General features: G+C 43.2%; 1 protein-coding gene across 1 annotated transcript in view; it reads right to left on the reverse strand.

Moving 5' to 3' along the window:
- The window catches only part of RNF13 (ring finger protein 13), a 74,858-nt gene that overhangs the window by 31,327 nt on the left and 25,255 nt on the right, over positions 1-18,276 (reverse strand). The window contains exon 4 of the mRNA XM_056564765.1: positions 666-794. Within this exon, the coding sequence (XP_056420740.1) occupies positions 666-794 (129 nt within the window). The remainder of the gene's footprint in view (positions 1-665; positions 795-18,276) is intronic.

Raw genomic sequence — 18,276 nt, forward strand, 5'->3', positions numbered from 1 at the left:
TGCGCATCGTGAGGCGTTCTGGAGGCGGAACCTACATACAGGTGAGACATCCTCTATAGGTATTTAAGAAAGGTTTCAGTGTCTTGTCAGGTGTACGAGCCAGAGGATGCGCTAGCTTAGCGTGAAACATATGTAACACATCTACCTGAACGCACCCGCTGAATGTACCCCATGATTTGCCGTTAAAGCACAGCTCAATTCTACATGGCAAGTGCAGCCTCTTTCTTCCTTCTTGTAATAATTTACAAATCTGTTTAACTTTCTGAGCCAGTATATAAAAATTACTGGAATTCCCCTTTAAATTAGTGTATCCAAAAACAGTTTAACCATAACAAGAAAAGCAAAATAGCAAAAAAAAAAAAAAAAAAAAAAAAGCAGCTTCTTCATTGGACTGTAACACTGTATAAACTGCCGTTGCCTTGTATGGCGTAAGATTAAGCGAATAAACACGTCTCGTGGTGGTGCCATATCTTTCTCTGTTCTGACAACGCTAATAATGTAACTTCTATTAAAAGTCGAAAGCAACTATTTTATTGTTGCAGACATTTCTTTAGTTGTTGCAATGTCAACACATTTTTAACAAAAAAGAAAGTGCTAAAAAGTCACATGCTATTTAAATCAACAAAATCGGTAATGTATGCCAGAAGGGAAGCATATGGTCCTACCTTAACATCAAAGTTGCAGTCCAGCCTGCGGATGAGTACTATATAAACGCTGGAAGTGTTGTCCTTCTGCATAGGTGGGGGAGAGATGGGTTCACAAGCATTTTCTGGCTTGGATGTCACCAAAAGCCCCTGAAAAAAAAAAAAAAAAAAAAATTATAAAGACATCAAACAAATTACAATAAACATTTCTAAATTGGGGAAAGAGACCTACTTTTTGTTTCAATTTCTTACCATTATTCAGTTTTCTGCTTGTAGTCAGTGAATGAAAACAATGGAAGGGAAAACCTGCCCTGGTCAATGCAGTGATCACAAAGGTCCAGGACTCTTTACAAGATGTCTACTTGTGTGATCACCCCATGAACAAGACAGGTTTTCAGCTTATGGAAATAAAAAGGATTAAAAAAAAAAAAATTTAATTAATGCTCCCATTCAGTGCCTACAAGCAGAGATAGTTTGCAAAAAACTACTTTTGTCCACATATATAGAGCAGTAAACAAAACAAATGTATTCTCTGAAAAAAAAAAAATTTACACTAAATTAAAAAGTAAACCCCCAGAAAAATAGTCAGTGCCTTCGAATACAGTTGTCAATGACATGAAGCAGCTTCAGATCTATATAATGCAGTGCTTCCCAACCAGGGTGCCTCCAGCTGTTGCAAAACTACAACTCCCAGCATGCCCAGACAGCCTTCTGCTGTCTGAGCATGCTGGGAGTTGTAGTTTTGCAACAGCTGGAGGCACCCCGGTTGGGAAGCACTGATGTAATGTGACATACAAGAAAATCTTGCGGCTTCAAGAGAAGCTTGGAAGAATAATTTTTATTAAGATTACTGTTCCAGGCTGTAGCTACTCCCCAGATACTCCTAGTATCACAGGCTACCTCCAAATCTCAATCTTTAAAGGATAGATGGCCCTTTACATTATACTTGCGGGAAGCGCTACTAATAGAAAGCTATATATTGTTAATTCATTATTTTTTTTTTTATTCCCTGATGGTTAGACAGAAATATCTCTCTCCAAAATAGCTACTTTATTTGCATAAAGTACAATAGTAAAAAAAAAAAGCAAAAAACTAAAATAAATACAATGGGTGTTTTAAAGTGTAATTTGGACTAGAAAACAAAAATTACTTGAACGTTATAAGGAACATAAAAAAAAAGATCTCACTATCTGTAATGTATTCTGATGGTGGTGGATATATATATATATATAAAAAAAAAAAATTATAAATAAATATATATATATATATATATATATATATATATATATATATATATATATATAATAATAATAAATAATAATATTAAAAGCATCTCCAATAGTGTTACAGTGCTGGGAAGAACAAAACCAATAAGAGCACAGTGCCATCTAGTGGACACACGGGCCAACAGCTGTCCTGACGTTTATACAGCTAAAGAAAGTATTTGTCATCACAACTATATGTTTCTTCCTATTTTAGAGTATAGTGACAAATGAGACTGGGATGTGTTCTGTTATATTTTATCATTGTCATGACAATTGTAAGCACACATTCAGTTTAAATACATACAAAATATATGGCTTTGTTAACACCTTACATAATTTACCAGCAGAGTTACAGTCGGTAGCATGGTGAAGCGCTGCACTCATGGTTCTACTGTATGTTGATGGAAATTGTACACAAGTTTGGTGACAAAAGAAAGTCTTCAAGGGGCTGTCTCAAGAAAACTGTCTGCTAGAAAACAGACTGGATAATGATTTGTTGACATCAATGGAAGCCATGGTGCTCAGCCAAATATCAGTGACACCCAAAAAGGATCCAAATGACTTATAATGGGGTCTGTCATTCAAACCATAGTTGCCACTGTTCTGATGAAGAAAAAAAAAAAAAAAATTATATATATTTCTTGGCATCAATATGTACCGACATGGTTCCGATACATTGACGACACCTTTGTGATCTGGAATGTAGACCTTAAAGGGGTATTCCAGTGAAAACAATTTTTTTTCATATCAACTGGCGCCAGAAAGTTAAAACAGATGTGTAAATTACTTCTATTGCAAAATCTTAATCCTACCAGTACTTATCAGCTGCTGAAGTGGAGTTCTTTTCTGTCTGACAACACTGCTCTCTGCTGACACCTCTGTCTGTCTCAGGACCTGTCCAGAGTAGGAGCAAATCCCCTTATCAAACCTCTCCTGCTCTGGACAGTTCCTGAGACAGACCGAGGTGTCAGCAGAGAGCACTGTGGTCATACAGAAAAGAGCAACTCAACGGCAGCAGCTGATAAGTACTGGAATAATTAAGATTGTTTAATAGAAGTAATTTTCACTGGAATACCCCTTTAAAACAGATACATGTGAATGGTGGTTTTGGATACTTCTATACGGTTCTTGGACCTGCGGTGGAGTCTACATTACTTTTTTTTTTAAACAGCACAGGTTTTTACCCTAGTCTACAAGAAATGTCTCAGAAACGTTAACAAAAAGGGGTTATCCCCAAGTCCTTTTGGATCAACACTTAAAAGAAAACTGAAACGTCTCCATGTGTGAGGAGAGCAGGGATGCAGTGCAGGGAATCGTGGGTGTTGCAGCGGTCGGACACACCCGTCTGTCAGACACCCGTCCATGGTAAGATAAGCCGCAGAGCAGCTTATACAGACAGGACACTGTTCCTCACTGCGCCTGCATGTACAGAAGAGGATTGAGTGTCTTTTCCAGGTATGGGTGGAAGTATAGGAGGTATTGTTTTTTTTAGCAATGGCATTGAGGGAGTGTGATGTGTGTCATGTTCAGCAGTTATGCAGACCATCTTTTAACGAGGGATAATATGTATTAGTGTATGATTGATGAATACAATGCGAGCACTAGAGATGAGCGAACTTACAGTAAATTCGATTCGTCACGAACTTCTCGGATCGGCAGTTGATGACTTATCCTGTATAAATTAGTTCAGCTTTCAGGTGCTCTGGTGGGCTGGAAAAGGTGGATACAGTCCTAGGAGACTCTTTCCTAGGACTGTATCCACCTTTTCCAGCCCACCGGAGCACCTGAAGGCTGAACTAATTTACGCAGGATAAGTCATCAACTGCCGAGCCGAGAAGTTCGTGACGAATCGAATTTACTGTAAGTTCGCTCATCTCTAGTTGGCACCCCTGACATTTTTCTAGGAAATGAAGTATTTCTCACAGAAAAGGATTGCAGTAACACGTGTTTTGCTATACACATGTTTATTCCCTTTGTGTGTATTGGAACTAAAACCAAAAAAGGGAGGAAAAAAAGCTAATTGGAAAAAATGTCACACCAAACTTCAAAAATGGGCTGGACAAAATTATTGGAACCCTTAACTTAATATTTGGTTGCACACCCTTTTGAAAAAATAACTGAAATCAGTTGCTTCCTATAACCATCAATAAGCTTCTTACACCTCTCAGCCGGTATGTTGGACCAATCTTCCTTTACAAACTGCTCCAGGTCTCTCTTATTTGACTATTTCTCCACAGGTGTTCAATGGGATTAAGATCTGGACTCATTGCTGCCACTTCAGAACTCTCCAGCGCTTTGTTGCCATCCATTTCTGGGTGCTTTTTGACATATTGGGGGTCATTGTCCTGCTGGAAGACCCAAGATCTCGGACGCAAACCCAGCTTTCTGACACTGGACTGTTCAGTGCGACCCAAAATCTGTTGGTAATCCTCAGATTTCATGATGCCTTGCACCCATTCAAGGCACCCAGTGCCAGAGGCAGCAAAACAACCCCAAAACATCATTGAACCTCCACCATATTTCACTTTGTTCTTTTCTTTAGAGATGAGCGAACTTACAGTAAATTTGATTCGTCACAAACTTCTCAGCTCGGCGGTTGCTGACTTTTCCTGCATAAATTAGTTCAGCTTTCCGATGCTCCGGTGGGCTGGAAAAGGTGGATACAGTCCTAGGAAAGAGTCTCCTAGGACTGTATCCACCTTTTCCAGCCCACCGGAGCACCTGAAAGCTGAACTAATTTAGGCAGGATAAGTCATCAACTGCCGAGCCGAGAAATTCTTAACGAATCGAATTTACTGTAAGTTCGCTCATCTCTACTTTTCTTTGTAGGCCGCATTCCATTTTCAGTAAACAGTAGAATAATGTGCTTTACCAAAAAAGCTCTATCTTGGTCTCATCTGTCCACAAGACGTTTTCTCAGAAGGATTTTGGCTTACTCAAGTACATTTTGGCAAATTGTAGTCTTTTTTTTTTTTTTATGTCTGTCAGCAATGGGGTCCTTCTGGGTCTCCTGCCATAGCGTTTCATTTCATTTAAATGTCGACAGTTTGCGCTGACACTGATGCTCCCTGAGCTTGCAGGACAGCTTGAATATCTTTGGAACTTGTTTGGGGCTGCTTATCCACCCATCTGGACTATCCTGCGTTGACACCTTTCATTCGTTTTTTTTCCTTCCATCGAAGCCCAGGGAGATTAGCTACAGTGCCATGGGTTGCAAACTTCTTGATAATGTTGTGCACTGTGGACAAAGGCAAATCTAGATCTCTGGAGATGGACTTGAAACCTTGAGAATGTTGATATTTTTCCACAATTTTGGTTCTGAAGTCCTCAGACCGTTCTTTTCTCCTCTGTCTGTTGTCCATGCTTAGTGTGGCACACACGGACATGAAATGCAAAGACTAAGGGAACTTCTCTCCTTTTTATCTGCTTTCAGGTGTGATTTTTATATTTCCCAAACCTGTCCCTTGCCCCAGGTGAGTTTATAGGAGCATCACATGCTTGAAACAATCTTATTTTTCCACAATTTTGAAAGAGTGCCAATAATTTTGTCCAGAACATTTTTGGAGTTTGGTGTGACATTATGTCCAAATAGCTTTTTTCCTCTTTTTTTTGGTTTAGTTCTAATACACACAAAAGGGAATAAACGTGTATAGCAAAACGTGTTACTGCAATGCTTTTCTGTGAGAAATACTAGATTTTGTAGAAAAATTTCAGGGGTGCCAACATTTACGGCCATGATTGTATATCTACAGGATTGCCACCTGATGGAGGGGGATTTTTATTATTGTACAGTATATGCAACGTTGTTATGATGACATGACTCAATGGGGGTTTGCTTTCTAATTATTCTTAATGTTATGTACCTGTGCATTGTCCACTGAATTGTATTCACTGCACATATTCACTTTGTTATGCTTGATAAAGGCGATTTAATTGCCGAGATGTTACATGTTGGGAACTAAATAAAAGCACCCTGCTATTCTAATATAGATTAAATATGTTGATACAGATATTTAGAAAGTGGCTTTTCCCGCACATTGCTAGTCAGATGTTCTAGACAGAGGCAGCTGATACTGCTGACTAAGACACATTGGGGGAGATTTATCAAAACCTGTGCTGAGGAAAAGTTGCACTGTTGCCCATAGCAACCAATCAGATTGCTCCTTTAATTTTGCAGAGGCCTTGGTAAAAATGAAAGAAGCGATCTGATTGGTTGCTATGGGCAACTGGACAACTTTTCCTCTGCACAGGTTTTGATAAATCTCCCCCATTGACTCTACATCTGACAAAATTCATCTGGTTCACTTCAACAACAAGGATTTGAGGACTCACGATGGTCGCGCTCATCCTGCTAACAGTTGCCCAATATCCCGTCTCTATAGAAGAGACCATGTGATCAAATCCACGAGACATAACAGTCATTAGAGAGTCCCCCCTCCCAGGTCCTTTTAGTTTAAAAAACTACATAGCAGTGCCTCATTTACATTGACCATAGTGGGGTGGCATATTCAGGCAGGGGTGTACTCCAAATTTAATGTGGGGAGGGGGTTGACACTTAAATATCCCTGCGACACCCTGCGACCTCGGCTGCGGCACCCCAGACATTTGGTGCACAGAGCAAACTTCGCTCCATGCCGGATGACTGGCAATGCGGGGCGGAGGCTCGTGATGTCACGGTCATGCCCCCTCAATGCAAGTTTATGGGAGGGGGCGTGACGGCCATCATGCCCCCTCCCATAGACTTGCATTGAGGGAGCGTGGCCGTGGCGCAGCAGGGATATCGCAGGGGTCCACAGCGACGGGACTCCCACAATCAGACATCTTATCCCCTATGCTTTGTGTGTGTTAAACAGAAAGCTTGTTGCAGCAGCGTTTCACCTCAGTCACCTCAGCCTTCTGTAGGATACAGAGCACAGCGTATTTGCACAGAATTAATTCTTACTGCAGCGATTAACCCCTCAGTCACTGAACAGCAGGAGAATTTTTTTTTTTTTTTTTTAGGGCAAATCTGTGTTTTAGTTCCACAAAAACTGGTCTGCTGGTTGTTATACTAGTCTGTAGACGGTATAATCCATACCCAGCAGTCCATTCCTAATAGTATTTGAGACAGAGTATTTTTGCAATTTTGGGTTTAGTACACTGTGACTGTGTGCTCCAGCACTGTTGTGTACTGCTGGTGCTGGGATCCCAATTTTTGTCTTTTTGCGTACTGTAGCGCATTTTTCTGCCCTCATAAGTGCATAACACTTACCTACATCTAAGTGGTGTACTATTCTGCACCTGTTAATCTGTTAAGGGCCTACATATTGTGAATGGACAGCCAAAAGTAATCACCGGCTGGTGTTTTACTCCAATACTTTTTTTTTTTTAAAGCATACTGTAGCGCATTTTTATCCTGCCCTGTTTGTTCCACCACAAATGGTCTGCTGGTTATACTAGTCTGTAGACTGTATATTACATACCCAGCAGTCCATTCCTAATGGTCTGTGAAAGAGTGCAATTTTGTGTTTAGTACACACTGTTGTGTACTGCTGGTTTTGTGCAAAAATAAGTATAAGCATACTGTAGCGCATTTTTTCTGCCCTCATAAGTGCATACCACATAAGTACATCTAAGTAGTGTACCATTTTGTACCTGTTAATCTGTCAAGGGCCTAGACACTGTGAAAGGACAGTCAAAAGTACAAACCTGCTGCTGTTCTAGACAAATACTGTTTTAAGCATAGTGAAGAGTGTTTTACTCCCCTCCTATACGCACTAAGTATGTCAGGCAGAGAAGTGCCAGGACATGCACAGAAGAGTGGCAGAGGCCTAAAATTTATCAGGCAGAGGTCGCAGCAGACTAGGGGTGAGTGGCAGCAGGAGTCGCAGTGAGAGGCCTTAGCTCCCGGTATCAGCTACCGGTCATGTCTCGACCAGCAACCCATCTGCAGTCATTGATTGGTTAACACGGTCATCCACTTCATCACAGGTGACATCTGATACCCCCCAGTGAACAGTCGGTGGGTTCCTCAGACAGAACCCTCAGTTGGCATGGCCAGGGAGCAGTCCCTGTCCTCCCATTGCCTCTGACCTATGCTGTTCCCTCCCCTAAAGAAGTATCTTATGCTGTGGGTTCAGCTCCACTATTCACTATCTAATAGAGGACAGTCAGCAGCTACTGCCCAGTCAACAAGTGGAGGAGACATCCTCCACTATGTGGGCAAGTAGTGATGAGAAGAGTGACGTGGGAGGCGGTGTTGTCAGGGTTCAGGTTCCTGAAGCAGACACTGTTGAGGAACCTGAGGAGGACATCAGTGATGTGCAGACACTTGTTGATGATGATGAAGCCGATCGCCATTGGGAGCCGGGTGCAGAAGGGGCATCATCATCATCATCGGGAGAAGAGGGTTGCAGGTTGCCCGTGAGGCAGCAGCAAGATTGGCAGTCAGCATGGTGGCAAAAGTGGAAATTCTGGAGCCAAACGTGCCCGGGGGAGACCACCTGCTTTGCGGCAGCCTACCTTCCCAGAGGTAGTGGAACAGGGGTTCCTGGAGACCGCGGCAGTAGCAGTCAATTAGTGCGGACTGTTGGTGATAAAATCAGCTACTCGGCAGTGTGGCAGTTTTTCATCAAGCATCCGGAGGAGGTTCACATAGCCACATGCAAGATATGTAGGCAGAAGGTAAAGCGTGGCCAGGGTCCCAATGTTGGCACCACGGCCCTGCATCAACATATGCTTCGCCACCATAAAGCGGCCTGGGAGAACCGTGGCTCCGATGTAGTGGTCCAGCCTGCCGCATCACCCAGTGGCATGCCACTCCCTCTTTCAGCCAGCCAAGGCTCCACCACCTCAGCCGAAGGGAGCTGTGGTTCATACCCTCCTGTCGTTACAGATGCTCCTGCTACTTTTAGTCAGCCATTCCGCCAACAATCCATCAGCGAAGCCATGTCCAAGAGACAACAGTATGCACCCACTCATCCAATAGCGCAGAAGGAAGCTAAATGTGCTCCTGTCCCTCCATTTTAAAGTGGTGGACTCTGCACCTTTCAGAGAACTGATGGCTTGTGCCGAGGCGAGGTGGAGAGTGCCAAGCAGTCACCAGCTCTGCACAATTTTGTGGAAGAGAAGGTGGGCCAGTCCTTAAGCCTGTCGGTGTGTATCAAAATGCACAGCAGTGCCGTCTGGAGCTGTAACTATGGTCAGGAACAATAAATGTCCTTTATAGCTCACTGGGTGAATGTGGTTCCTGCACAGCCACAACACATACTTGGACAGGTCACGCCGCTTCCTCCTCCATTCTCTCAGGCCGTTGGTCCTGTGACAGTGTGAGACTCTGCCTCCTCATCCTCCACTGTGTCCTCAGCCTCAACTGCCCAGACAAGTCTCAGTGGCCCTTCAGCATACCATGTATGCAGGGCATGGGGGTGTCACGCTGTTCTTCACATGGTTTGCCTTGGCGAAGAGTCACACAGGGGAGGAACTGCTAAAAAAAGTCATTGGTAAAGAAATCTGAGCATGGCTTACTCCACGAAAACTGGAAATGGGAACCATGGTGACTGACAACGGGAAGAACATAGTTACATAGTTAGTACGGTCGAAAAAAGACATATGTCCATCAAGTTCAACCAGGGAATTAAGGGGTAGGGGTGTGGCGCGATATTGGGGAAGGGATGAGATTTTATATTTCTTCATAAGCATTAATCTTATTTTGTTCCAGGAATGTATCTAATCCTGTTTTAAAGCTGTTAATTGTTCCTGCTGTGACCAGTTTAACCTGGAACAGTTTTTCTCCATATTTTTTGTATGGGCCATTAATATACTTCTTTACATTTATCATATCCCCCCTTAAACGTCTCTTCTCAAGACAACATCTTGCATGCTCTGCGACTGGGAAGGCTAAGACATGTGCCCTGCATGGCACACTTGCTCAATCTGGTTGCAAAGCAGTTCCTGAAGTGTTCCCCTCATTTGCAAAATATCCTAACAATGGGAAGGAAACTTTGCATGCACTTCAGCCACTCGTACACCACAAAGCACACTCTCCTTGAGCTGCAGCGTCAAAACTGTATCCCTCAAAAAGTCTGGTTTGTGACGTTGCCACACCTCCGAATTCCACCCTGCATATGTTGGACCAACTGAATGAACAAAGAAAAGCCATCACTGATTTATTTATGATCCAAGTGGATAATGGTACTTCCCTGTTACTTCAATGTAAACCAGTGGCAGCTCCTACATGACACCTGCCGTTTGCTCAGGCCATTTGAGTGGCACCCACTGAGAGGGAGGACAAACTGACCTACTAAAGAGGCATCCTATGTAGTCAGTTGGCCAATGTCTATCGGCACCATCGTTCATCCTCTCGCAAGTCTGAATCGGGGGGGGCCCCCTGCGCTCACCTTCCACTGCCATGGCTGCTGGGGAGGGGTGGAGTGGCAGGAGCAGTACCAGCTCCTTTAGCAGCAGAGCCTGAGTCTAGAGTCGCTGATGAGTAGCTTTCTTCACCCGCATATTGAAGCAACTTAGCAGCAGGTACACCTGGAGCAGGACCTGAACCAGCAGGTGGTGGCATACCTTGACATGCCCATGCCAACACACCTTGAAGATCCGCTGGACTTTTGGGCAACCAAACTTGATCTGTGGTCACAACTAGCAGAGTTTTCCCTGGAAAAGCTGTCCTGCTCGGCCAGTAGTGTGCCATCAGAGCGGGCGTTTAGAGTCACCTCAAGGAGAACTCTTCTTTCCACGAAAAATGTGGAGACTGACCTTTGTGAAGATAAATCAGGCATGTATCAGCAAGGATTTCCAACCACCAATGCCTGATGCTTCAGAGTAGATTGACCATGGTGCCACACCAACACTTCACAAATATGGATAGTGCCAAACAGATTTAAGGCGCTGCTCCCCAGTTACAAACATTCCTCTGCATTAGACCTTTTTTTCATCCACCTTCGACACCAGGTACTGGTATTGCCACACACCGCACCACTGTCACCGGGTCACTTTCAGGACTCCTAATGTTGCTGCCACCTGCAGTCTGTCTCATTCAGCCATATTATGGTCTCTTGTCATGCTTCAGCCAAGTCCAGGCTGTGCCATTCGGCCATTATTTGGTCTTTTCATGCTTCAGCCACCTCCAGGCTGTGTAATTCAGACACTATATGGTCTCCTTATACTGCCACAAACTCCAGGCCATGCCATTCAGCCACTATATGGTCTCTTCATGCTTCAGCCACCTCCAGGCTGTGTCATTCAGCCAATATATGGTTTACAGATGCTGCTGGGCCTGGGACTTAAAAAAAAAAAAAAATTATGGTAGCACTAGCTACCATAAATCTTCAATTTAAATTTCAAAATTCATATTTTAATCTTAGGGATTGTGAAGCCCTAGTGTCTACTCATGCTGCCAACACCTACACGCAATGTCATTTAGCCACTATATGGTCTCCTCATGCTTCAGCCAACTCCAGGCTGTGTCATTCAGCCAATATATGGTTTACTGATGCTGCTGGGATTGGGCCTAAATTTTATGGTAGCACTAGCTACCATAAATCTTCCACTGAAATTTTAAAATTCATCTTTTAAATCTTATGGATTGCTAAGCCATAGTGTCTACTGATGCTGCTGCCAGCTCCAGGCTGTGTCATTCAGCAACTATATATAGTCTCCTCATGCTGCCACCACCTCCACGCTGTGTCATTCAGCCACTATATGGTCTCCTCATGCTGCCAACACCTCCACGCTGTGTCATTCAGTCACTATATGGTCTCCTCATGCTGCCAACACCTCCACGCTGTGTTATTCAGCCACTATATGGTCTCCTCATACTGATGCCACCTCCAAGCTTTTTCACTGTGCCACTCTGCGGCAGCGATTCTAATAGCTATGCCTGTAATCTGCATGTCATTCTGAATAACAGTATTATTTCACTACCCCAGCACACTCAATATGCGTGTTAGAACAGAGCAAAGTGTTCTACACCCCTTATTGAGGCTCTCTGAAGGCCAGAAATAGCCGTTTTTTAACCCCTTCCCGACCTATGACATACCTGTACGTCATGAGTGGGAAGGTGTTCCCGACCCATGATGTACTAAGTATGTCATGAACATTTTTGCCGTAACTCGCGGCATCCCGCAGCGCACGGTAAGATGGTGGCTATCACTGATAGCCAGCCATCTTATCATGCAACCACGGGGGGTTTCATCCCCCACCCTCCCCCAGCGATCGCTGCTATCAGCTAGTCAAATCTGAATAGCTGATAGCAGCGCGGTGTACGAGACCCGATCATGGGGATCGGGACACACACCGCTCTGCCAAGTGTCCCTTACCCGTCCCCCGGCATCACTAACCCGGCCATGCGGTGTCCCGAGCGGTCCCGGGGCGAGCGGCGTCCTCCAGGAGGTCCCGGCGGTGGTCCGTCCCCGCGGTGAGTTTGCAGCAGCAGAGCACCATCTTCATTGGCAGAAGTGAGATCGCCGTAAAGCGATCTCACCGCTGCCTCTGGGAGTTTCAAAACAGCAACTCCCAGCATGCCCAGACAGCCTTTGGCTTTCTGCGCATGCTGGGAGTTGTAGTTTTGCAACATCTGGAGGTCCACAGTTTGGAGACCACTGTATAATTGTCTCCAATCTGTGCTCTTCCAGATGTTGCAAAACTACAAATCTCAGCATGCTCAGTCTGTCCAGGCATGCTGGGAGTTGTAGTTCTGTAACATCTGGAAGAGCACAGATTGGAGACCATTATACAGTGGTCTCCAAACTGTGGACCTCCAGATGTTGCAAAACTACAACTCCCAGCATGCCAAACTGCCCAAGCATGCTGGAAGTTGTAGTTCGGCAACATCTGATCCTTCAGATATTGCCGAACTACAACTTCCAGCATGCCTGAGCAGTCTGGGCATGCTCGGAGTTGTAGTTTTGCAACAGCTGGATATTTCCCCCCAATGTGAATGTACAGGGTACACTCACATGGGCGGAGGTTTACAGTGAGTGCTACAAGTTTGAGATGGCGCAAATTTTGCGCTGCAGCTCAAACTCCCAGCAGCAAACTTGCTGTGAACCTCTGCCCATCTGACTGTACCCTAAAAACACTACACTACACTTACACTAACCTAAAATAAAAAGTAAAAAACTACATATACACATACCACTACACAGCCCCCCTCCCCTCCCCAATAAAAATGAAAAACGTCTGGTACGCTACTGTTTCCAAAACGGAGCCTCGAGCTGTTGCAAAACAACAACTCCCAGTATTGCCGGACAGCCATTGACTGTCCAGGCATGCTGGGAGTTTTGCAACAGCTGGAGGCACCCTGTTTGGGAATAACTGATGTACAATACCCCTATGTCCACCCCTATGCAAATCCCTAATTTAGGCCTCAAATGCGCATGGCGCTCTCTCACTTTGGAGCCCTGTCGTATTTCAGTGCAACAGTTTTGGGACACATATGGGGTATCGCCGTATTCGGGAGAAATTGCCTAACAAATTTTGGGGGGCTTTTTCTTCTTTAACCCCCTATGAAAAGGTGAAGTTGGGGTCTACACCAGCATGTTAGTGTATAAAAATAAAAAAATTTACACTGACATGCTGGTGTTGCCGCATACTTTTCATTTTCACAAGAGGTAAAAGGGAAAAAAAAAGACCCTCGAAATTTGTAATGCAATTTCTTCCGAGTACGGAGATACCCCATATGTGGGCGCAAAGTGCTCTGGGGGCGCACAACAAAGCTCAGAAGGGAGAGTGCACCATGTACATTTGAGGTGATTTGCACAGGGGTGGCTGATTGTTACAGCAGTTCTGACAAACGCAAAACAATAAATATCCATATGTGACCCCATTTTGGAAACTACACCCCATCATGGAATTTAATAAGGGGTACAGTGAGCATTTACACCCCACTGGTGTATGACAGATTTTTGGAACAGTGGTCTGTGAAAATGAAAAATAAAATTTTTCATTTGCACAGTCCACTGTTTCAAATATCTGTCAAATGCCAGTGGGGTGTAAATGCTCACTGCACCCCTTATTAAATTCCATGAGGGGTGTAGTTTCCAAAATGGGGTCACATGTGGGGGGACGTCCACTGTTCTGGCACCATAGGGGCTTCCTAAATGGGACATGCCCCCCCCAAAAACCCTTTCAGAAAAACTCACTCTCCAAAATCCCATTGTCGCTCCTTCTGTTCTGAGCCCTCTACTGCGCCCGCCGAACACTTTACATACACATGAGGTGATTACTTACTTGAGAGAAATTGGGTTACAAATTTTAGGGCGACTTCTCCTTTTACCCCTTGTAAAAATTTAAAAATTGGGTCTACAAGAACGTGCGAGTGTAAAAAATGAAGATTTAGAATTTTCTCCTTCACTTTGCTGCTATTCCTGTGAAACACCTAAAGGGTTAAAACACTTACTGAATGTAATTTTGAATACTTTGGGGGGTGCAGTTTTTATAATGGGGTATTTCTAAAATGAAGACCCTTAAAATCCACTTCCAACCTGAACTGGGCCTTGAAAAATTACGATTTTGAAAATCTTGAGAAAAATTGGAAAATTGCTGCTGAACTTTGAAGCCCTCTGGTGTCTTCCAAAAAGTAAAAAACACGTCAATGTTTTGATGCAGACATTAAGACATATTGTATATGTGAATCAATATGTAATTTATTTGGAATATCCATTTTCCTTACAAGCAGAGAGTTTCAAAGTTAGAAAAATGCAAAACTTTCAAAGTTTTCATGAAATTGTTAGATTTTTTTTACCAAGAAAGGATGCAAATATCAGTGAAATTTTACCAATAACATGAAGTAGAATAAGTCACGAAAAAATAATCTCGGAATCAGAATGATAAGTAAAAGCATTCCAGAGTTATTCATGTTTAAAGTAACAGTGGTCAGATGTTCAAAAAAATGCCCAGGTCCTGAAGGTGAAAATGGGCTGGGTCGTGAAGGGGTTAATATAGATTCGCCGCAAATAAATTTGCCGCAAAACAATTTTCAGAAAATTCGGCGAATCCGCTGAATCGAATTTTTCAAAAAAGTTCACTCATCCCTACTTATATACATTGATCATATCCCCCCTTAACCCCTTAAGGACCGGGGGTTTTTCCGTTTTTGCATTTTCGTTTTTTGCTCCTTGCCTTTAAAAAATCATAACTCTTTCAATTTTGCACCTAAAAATCCATATGATTGCTTATTTTTTGCGCCACCAATTCTACTTTGTAATGACGTCAGTCATTTTGCCCAAAAATCTACGGTGAAACGGGAAAAAAAATCATTGTGCGATAAAATTTAAAAAAAAACGCTGTTTTGTAACTTTTGGGGGCTTCCGTTTCTACATAGTACATTTTTCGGTAAAAATGACACCTGATATTTATTCTGTAGGTCCATACGATTAAAATGATCCCCTACTTATATAGGTTTGATTTTGTCGGACTTCTGGAAAAAATCATAACTACATGCAGGAAAATTAATACGTTTAAAATTGTCATCTTCTGACCCCTATAACTTTTTTATTTTTCCGTGTATGGGGCGGTATGAGGGCTCATTTTTTGTGCCGTGATCTGAAGTTTTTAACGGTACCATTTTTGCATTGATAGGACTTATTGATCGCTTTTTATTCATTTTTAAATGATATAAAAAGTGACCAAAAATGCACTATTTTGGACTTTGGAAATTTTTTGCGCGCACGCCATTGACCGAGCGGTTTAATTAATGATATATTTTTATAATTCGGACGTTTCCGCACGCGATGATACCATATATGTTTATTTTTATTTACACTGTGTTTTTTTTTTTATTGGAAAAGGGGGGTGATTCAAACTTTTAATAGGGGAGGAGTTAAATGATCTTTATTCACTTTTTTTTTTTTTCACTTCTTTTTTTGCAGTGTTATAGGTCCCATAGGGACCTATAACACTGCACACACTGATCTTCTATGTTGATCTCTGGTTTCTCATAAGAAACCAGTGATCAACGATTCTGCCGCATGACTGCTCATGCCTGGATCTCAGGCACTGAGCAGTCATTCGGAGATCGGACAGCGAGGAGGCAGGAAGGGGCCCTCCCACTGTCCTTTCAGCTGTTCGGGATGCCGCGATTAGCCGCGGCTATCCCGAACAGCCCGACTGAGTTAGCCGGGAACTTTCACTTTCACTCATCCCCAGCCCCCCCCCCCCCCCCCTCTCAAAAGTAATTTGTCCACCCGTTCCACCACATGCCGAACCCTGGCACAAGAGAGCAAACCATTCGGTTGAGGCAGTCTTTGTGAAATTATTCTATCCGTCTTCCTGATTATGGAATCCCCTACAACCACTAGCTGTCTTGGCCTACCTGCATTACCATCCCCCTCACTACTAGTTGGACTGTTCCCCTGGCTGTTAGGGAGACCAGTATCCACTAGGGTTGCCATCTCTGATACTGAGGCCCTCGCATCATGACCCAACTTGGCAATTTTGCTTGGGACATCAGAAGCAGAAGTGGCCTTCCTTTTTCTTGCCCCCTGAAAGTAGATCCCGGCACACAACAATCTTGATGCAAATCTTGATAATTTTTATTTAAGCATTAACTCCTGCTGAAAAGAACGCAGCACGTGTTCCAGCTGTAAAGCCTTTTTCAACTGCATATGGGTAGCTCCCAATTGCACAGTATTTACACATTACAATTAATTGCAGCAATCAAGGTTCCCCAGCAACCCACCATCAACAAAGGAACAAGTAACCCTTTAGGTAACAAAACGTAACATAAATGTAAAATAAAAGAATGGACTTCCTACATCAGACAATATAGCTGTACATGTTTTCATACATATTTTTCTCTGAATCCTTCCCAGGTAACTCTCTAAAAAGAAGAAGAAAGAAAACATATAAAAATAGATATACAATCACAATCAAAAGCAAGGTAATCACTTATATTAACTGAGCAATATCGTAATCCCGGTATACCTGCCACTCGAAAAACGTGATTTATGTTGTGAAATGTCCATGCGGTCTCCTATACGTTGGGGAGACCACCCAGCGTGTGGGAGACCGCATAAATAGGCATAAGTGGCACATTAGATGTGCGAGTGTCCTATTACCTATACCATATCATTTTAAGCAGAAAGGACACACAGTGGCACAGTTAAAATAACAGATTATTGATGAAGTGATTCCCCGCAGGCGAGGTGGGGATATTAAGAAACTTTTTTACTTAGAAAGGAGGCCTTCTGGATCCACAGGATGGGGACAGGGCTTAAACCTGGATTACGATATTGCTCAGTTAATATAAGTGATTACCTTGCTTTTGATTGTGATTGTATATCTATTTTTATATGTTTTCTTTCTTCTTCTTTTTAGAGAGTTACCTGAGAAGGATTCAGAGAAAAATATGTATGAAAACATGTACAGCTATATTATATTATGTAGGAAGTCCATTCTTTTATTTTACAATTATGTTACGTTTGGTTACCTAAAGGGTTACTTGTTCCTTTGTTGATGGTGGGTTGCTGGGGAACCTTGATTGCTGCAATTAATTGTAATGTATAAATACTGTGCAATTGGGAGCTACCCATATGCAGTTGAAAAAGGCTTTACAGCCGGAACGCTTGCTGCGTTCTTTTCAGCATGAATTAATGCTTAAATAAAAATCATCAAGATCTGCATCAAGATTGTTGTGTGCCGGGATCTACTTTCACCTATATTGATCTACTTCGATCCACGAGCACCTCTAGTACCAGTGCCGACCTCCTCTTTACTCCTCTTACTACATTAACCCAGCTCCCTACTTGGACCTCCTGGCTAATTTCTCCAACCTCCATGTCTACCCCACTAATTGCTTGCTCTGTAAGCAGTATGCTCTTTCCAAGATTGCAACTTGCCCTCAATGTTGCATTTTGCTCCTCTAGATCTCTATTACGAACTTCCAGGTGGGTAACATGCTCACATCTGGCACAGTGGTATGCACCCTGAAGCTGCTGCTCCAGAGATGTATACATGTGGCACATTGTGCACTGAAGAAAATCTCCAATCCTGCTGTCCATCATTGGTGACAAATGGCTGTGATTATAAAGGAATAGTAATACTTACAGTTACTTTAACCCCTTGCCACAAATGGAGGTACATTAACATCCATTTACGGCTCCCGAGGTATGATGTGTGCTCAGCAGGTAAGCATGCACCATACCCGGTGGGTCCCATGGCTCAGCCCACGGCTAATGCCACACATCACAGATTGGGCTGATGTCTGGCATTAACCCTTTAGTTTGATCGCCGTGTCTAAAAGGAAAGTAAACATTGCCGGTTAGCGCAGTGATGTTGTTTGGGACCGTCGTGGTGAAATTGTGGCACCCCGAACAGCTTGCAGGATGTGAGGAGGATCCCTACCTGCCTCCTCGCTGTCCGATCGCCGTATGACTGCT

This window comes from Hyla sarda, chromosome 3 (genome assembly GCF_029499605.1).
Source record: "Hyla sarda isolate aHylSar1 chromosome 3, aHylSar1.hap1, whole genome shotgun sequence".
Classification (NCBI taxonomy): Eukaryota; Metazoa; Chordata; class Amphibia; order Anura; family Hylidae; genus Hyla; species Hyla sarda.